The sequence below is a fragment of the Lactuca virosa genome, chromosome 8 (genome assembly GCF_052849685.1).
Source record: "Lactuca virosa cultivar CGN04683 chromosome 8, Lactuca_virosa_CGN04683_v6, whole genome shotgun sequence".
NCBI classification, from domain to species: Eukaryota; Viridiplantae; Streptophyta; class Magnoliopsida; order Asterales; family Asteraceae; genus Lactuca; species Lactuca virosa.
The window spans coordinates 179,043,009-179,049,239 of record NC_136433.1 but is presented as its reverse complement, the minus strand read 5'-3'; the positions used below and the strand labels follow the sequence as shown (position 1 = coordinate 179,049,239).

At 35.1% G+C, this 6,231-nt stretch overlaps 1 protein-coding gene across 1 annotated transcript; it reads right to left on the bottom strand.

Moving 5' to 3' along the window:
- Nucleotides 1-3,655: 3,655 nt before the first annotated feature.
- On the bottom strand, nt 3,656-5,997 carry LOC145133176 (heat shock cognate 70 kDa protein-like). Its single transcript, XM_079068110.1, has 2 exons — nt 5,566-5,997; nt 3,656-5,468 (listed from the first exon to the last, which is right to left on the bottom strand). Exons 1-2 carry the CDS (start codon nt 5,780-5,782, stop codon nt 3,853-3,855), a joined length of 1,833 nt encoding a protein of 610 aa, XP_078924236.1. The 5' UTR covers nt 5,783-5,997; the 3' UTR covers nt 3,656-3,852.
- Nucleotides 5,998-6,231: the final 234 nt, after the last annotated feature.

The window sequence follows — 6,231 nt, the reverse complement described above, 5'->3', positions numbered from 1 at the left end:
TTATTAATAATCATATTAATAATAAATATACAAAATGTGCCAACTTGATAAACGTGTGACCCTATATGATCATATATTTATAGCAATATCACTCCATGATGATTCTTGGGCATATAGATTCAACAATCTCCCACTTGCACAAGATTCATTACAGAGTCACATAGACAGTAGCTGACGTCTAGCAATAGGCTACTGCCCCTAACAACATATGAAGGGTTTCATCTCATCAACAACCAATTCTAGGAACTCTAAGCTACAATTGTTACTAAAGGTGTGGAATCAACTATTCCTTTGTCTTAGACATCATGTCGAACATGAGATATGAATCGCCATCAATCTCATTTAGTGTTCAACTTTTAGCAAGGCCTTAGCTGTCTACCTCTCAATAAATAATAGGGACAAATCCAATCTTGACTACATACGTCCATCAATGTAGTTCATGTCATACCCAACAATGGCCCATATGATTGTCTTTTATGGAACAAAGTTCAACCATGTCAAAGCACAACAATTCCTACACTTCAAGTCCCAAATATGTACCTCAAGTCTAAGAATATAGAGATACAACCTTGATCAAAACATCAATCTTGACTATGATCCATAAAGAGATTTTGATGCGGGTCAAGTCCAATACTTATTCTCCTAATCAAGTACATATGAAGTTGGTAGCAGTTATTGCTATTTTCATCTCCATGAAAATCAACCAATCCACTCATATTAGTCTTACCTCATAGATGCTCCCACAATTATGAACGACTATGGGCATTTAGAATAACCTAGTTATTCAAGGATTAAACATGATAATATAGGACACACCAATTATACAATGAAAGACTCATATCCAACAAATAAGTCTTGAACCTAACAAAGAAGTATCTCCAATTGAAAGCACCAAAATCACCACCACAAATTCTTAGATTTCCCCCACCACATCAATAAAGGAAATGTACTCAAGAACTAACTTCAATGTAGTGTGGGGGCTGTCAATTAGGGTTTAATACCATATTTAGGATTAGGGATTACTTAAATACATCATAACTTTCATTATTGGCCCTCAAAGTATCACAAAATGACTCTTAGACCCATATACATGATCAAGGTTCATTTTATTACACTTTGGCCCTCCAAAGATAAATTTAAATAAATGAAAATTTTAGTTTAAGATAAGACTTAACGGAACACTAACACCGATGACAAATATAAATTCGTGTTGTTAAACAATCCTAATCCAGCATCTTGAGCATGTTCTAGACATTTGTAAGTCTTTTAGGCTCAATTTTGCGGTTGATCTTTCTAAACCTTGAGTTCTAGGTTTGTTTTGCTCTACTTTGATGAGTTTTAATGAAAGGTTAGAATAAATTTTGCACCTTTATTGTTTTTCAAGGTCCCTGAAGTGTTATTGGTTTTGGATCTGGTTCCTACTCTCCATTTGATGCAATGTTTGGAGTTAGGACCTCATTTCACCATTTTTTTTACCTAGAATGGTGTGAGCATTGGATGAGTTATGCATGTCATAAAGTTTAGATTTTTATAGACTATAAGAGTGTATTAAAGCCTTCTAGAAAGTTTGAGGCTTGGACTTAACAGATTAAGAGCTTGATGAAGAAGTTATTCTGCCAGACGAACCGCGATGCGGTCAAGGGTTGACTACGACACGGTGGGCGAGAGGTCCCACGATTCTTTTGTCGTGACTTGGCCATGACGCGGTTGACCGTTGAATTTTTACCAAGTTGACTTTTGGTTAAAGTTGGAGGTTTAAGGAAGTAGACTGAGGTGTGACCTCTATTCGTTATAGGTGATTCGTGTAGCAGATTCTGTATGTGGAAGAGTGTTGATTTCCACCTATTGATTCATGTGAGTCTTCTTACTATACTAAGTAGATCACAAGGTGTCATTTTATGTTTGTTTGTCTTTGTGACTTGCATGAAAGACTATGGTTGGATCATAGCAGGAAAGATGGTAGTTGGACTGTATTAACGAAAATGATTATAAGACTATGTTTGGATTATAAAATTCAAAAGGGTTGAGCCTACTTGATTGAAACAGAATTGTTGAGTTAGGCCCGTTATTGTATGGTATGTGGTATTTTGGGGAACTTACTATGATTTGTACTTACGGTTTAAGTGAAAATGTTACAAGTGCTTCTGGTAGCAAAGGGAAGGTCATAGCGTGATTGCATCACATCTATTTTTATGTTATTGAGATTTCTGCACTTGACTTTATATGAGTCTGATTTTATGGTGTAAACATTAATTAGTTATATTTTGAGAATGAATTGATATTGTTTCTTTTTTCTAAAAATGAAAAATTGGTCATGAAATTTGGAACGTTTCATTTAATTTAATTGGGAGATTCCTTAGTGGAAGAACCCGAACACATAGATGGGAGTATGGTTGTAGGTATATTCTATGTCTTGATTTTTCTCTTATTCCACTTTGCGTCCCGTATTCCATTGCTATCAACTTTTAAATATTCTCTATATGCTCCATGCAAAACTACAAACACAAAAGTTTGTCATAATTTATATATATATATATATATATATATATATATATATATATATATATATATATATATATATATATATATATATATATATATATATATATATATATATGCATGCAAATGGCATTTGGCCTAGCAATATCAAGGTGTGTTGTAAATATGACCCAACCAAGAGGTTGAAGGTTCAAGTCTCATTGTCGATAAAACTATAGATTTAGGAATAGGATTAGAGAGTATGTGTGTGTTCTAAAAAAAAAAATATAGATGCATGGTATTATGGTAAATGAGTTATTTACATTGCCATAGAAATATTGACCTAGAGCGACAACTTATGTGGTCTAAATTGGTGACGTCAGTTCCCATGGAGAACACATATGACTAAAAAACTTTCAGTTGGAAATATAATTACTCACAATGCTTTCAAACATTTTGATACAGAGCATCCCAATGGGGAGCTTTTCTTAATAAGTTTTTTCAATAGGTTTATACAATATCTATTTATTAAGTAAATAAATAATATAGTTTAAAAAATATGAAAAAAAAAACCTATCCATTGATCTTATAAATTTACAAGTAATTTGAAATAAAAAAAAGATCTTATAATAGTTTTTTGGCTTTCAGTAGCTAATTTGACTGCCTTGGAAAAAAACTACTACTGTGAATGCTCTTATATATAATAACATCGACACATGACTATATAAGGATATCAAATGTGTGTATAAATCTCATGAATTCAGTTCTTTGAATACACTGTGTTTTCTTATCATGCATCCTTTTATATATGATTGGCACATTGTACCAATCTCATGATGGTTAGGTTGTTCTGTGGATGAATGGTAATCCTGTTAGTTGATTTGGAATAGTTCTAATTACCATCTCCTCAAGTTTGTATCACAAGTGCATGTATTTACTTGAGTAATAATTTGTCATTACTAGTTTAAAAGCTTTATATGAGCATTTTGTTTTCAGATCTTTGTTTGAGAGCATCCAGATTAATTCCTTTGGGTTTTAAATAAAATGCAACAAGTTTAAAAACATCTGTCCAGTACATAACAGAATTCTTATCCCAAAATTCAGCACATCCAAGTATAGGGGCAGTTTTTTTTTAACCCCGTTAAGTCCTGTAACGGTAAAGTGGCTAAACAGATAATGATCCAAAGTCCAGTATATATAAGTTCGGTTTCTTTTCTAGACTAAATAAAAATATATGACCAGTCTACCTTGCATTACAAAAAAGCAAATAAAGTCAAAAGAAAACAAGCATATATAGTTGCCTAGATTAAACCCTAAACACATCAAGTCTATTAAGTAAAAAAGAAACAGCCACCAAGTCTTGTATTTTATTAGTTAGAAGATTGCAAGACGGGATATGAACTCTAGGATCTCCTTCTTCCGCTCAATCTCATCAACAGATGCAACATTGCCAGTAGAGAGCCATTCCTCTGTATCATCGATTGCATGTTGCACATTCTTCAAGTCTTTTGGGGGTATATCATTTCTCTTAATCTTATTCTTTAAGTCGTATATGTAATCCTCCAAGGCATTGCATGCTTCAGCTTTCCTCTTGAACTCTTGGTCCTCAAGCTTGAACTTCTCAGCAACTTTCACCATTTTCTTAATCTGTCGCTTAGACAATCTTCCACTAAGATTGGTAACAGTAAGGCTTTTGGTCTTACCAGTGGATACTACCTTAGATGTAACTGTAAGGATACCATTATCATCTATTTCAAAACAATCCTCTAGTACTGCAACTCCTTTAGGAGCAGGTGGAATTCCTGAAATTTCAAATGATCCCAACAAAAAGTTATCAGTAGATCTAGTGCGTTCACCTTGGTACACCATGATCTCCGTAGAAGATTGGTTGTCTGCGGTAGTAACAAAATTCATGGTCTTCTTGGTAGGTATAGGAGTGTTCCTTGGGATCACAACATGCATTCTTTCCCCTATTATCTCTTTACCAAGTGACAAGGGAGTCACATCCAATAGCACCATCTCCTTTATCATCTTGGTAGTCTGACCACATAATTTGGCAGCCATAACTGCCGCCCCATAAGCTACGGCTTCATCAGGGTTGATGCTCTTGCATAGCTCCTTCCCATCAAAAAACTCATGTAACATACGTTGGATCTTTTGTATCCTAGTTGATCCACCAACAAGAATCACCTCATCTACACTTCCTTTGTTCATATTCGCATCAGCTAAACAGGCCTCCAGTTGCTTGATACACTTTGTAAAGAAACTCATATTAAGCTCCTCAAATTTGGCACGAGTAATCGTCATAGAAAAGTCAATACCATCCAGCAGCGCGTCTAGTTCAACTGAAGTTTGAGTATCATATGAAAGAATTCTCTTTGCTTTTTCACAGGCAACTTTTAACCTTCCTAATGCTCTTTCGTTTCCACTTAAATCCTTGTTCCATTTCTTCTTAAAATCCTCAATACAATAATTAACCATACGATTATCAAAATCCTCACCACCCAAATGAGTGTCACCAGCAACAGCTTTCACCTCAAACTTACCCACTCCATCAATGGTGAGAAGAGAGACATCAAAAGTGCCACCACCAAGATCAAAGATAAGTACATTCCTCTTTCCACCGAATCTATTTTCTACACCATAAGCAATTGCAGCTGCTGTTGGCTCATTGATCATGCGAAGGACATTTAGGCCAGCAATAGTAGCAGCATCCTTTGTTGCTTGACGCTGACAATCATTGAAATAAGCAGGGACAGTGATGACAGCATTTTTCACTGAGCTACCGATATACGCCTCTGCAATCTCTTTCATCTTGGCGAGAACCATTGATGAAATTTCCTCCATAGAAAATTGTTGTTCATGACCCTTGTGCGTAACAACAACTTTTGGCATGTCGCTAAGCCCTTCTATGACCCTAAATGGCATTAGCTTTATGTCTTCCTGCACCATGACTTCACTGAACCTCCTGCCGATCAACCTCTTTGCATCTAAAATTCCATAACTTAACCATATCAGCCATGCAATAAAAGCGTGTGAAAAAACATATAATTAGTATTAAATCATATAGAGAAAGTTGGAACCGACTGAATACAGTATTAGCAGCGTTCCTTGCAATTTGATTCTTGGCACCATCGCCAATGAGACGTTCAACATCTGTGAAGGCAACACATGATGGGGTCGTACGGTTTCCTTGGTCATTCGTTATGATCTCAATTCGATCATTTTTCCATACAGCAACACATGAGTAGGTCGTGCCCAAATCGATGCCAATTGCTGGTTCTCCGCCTTCCCAACCCTCCATAAATTAACTACTGTACAGGTTCAAACAGAAACAACCAACAAGACAGTGACTTTAAGATGAACGCTAACGAAAAAACGCAACGAGTTTATGTTGTCTGCACTCCTCACGATTTACTGAACATGTAGCATTTCGTGAAAGTTAATTTAATTACTCTGAATTTAGGAGATTAGAAAGAGAGGAATACATGTTAGTCTTTTGCTTTTGCTGAAAGTTGATGAGAGTGGGTGCCAGGTTGTAAACAAGTAGCACTCATTTATAAAAAAAAATATATATATATTTTTGGTAGACTAGAATAAAGTTACGTGGAATGAGTGTTAAAAGTGATTTACAAGATGAATATCACCATATGAAAATTGGATGTTAAAGATATACTTTTTGATTTTAAGGTAACTTCAGTGTTAAGATTTCATTGGAATTTTTTGTGTCTTTTAAAAAGAAAATATAAGGGA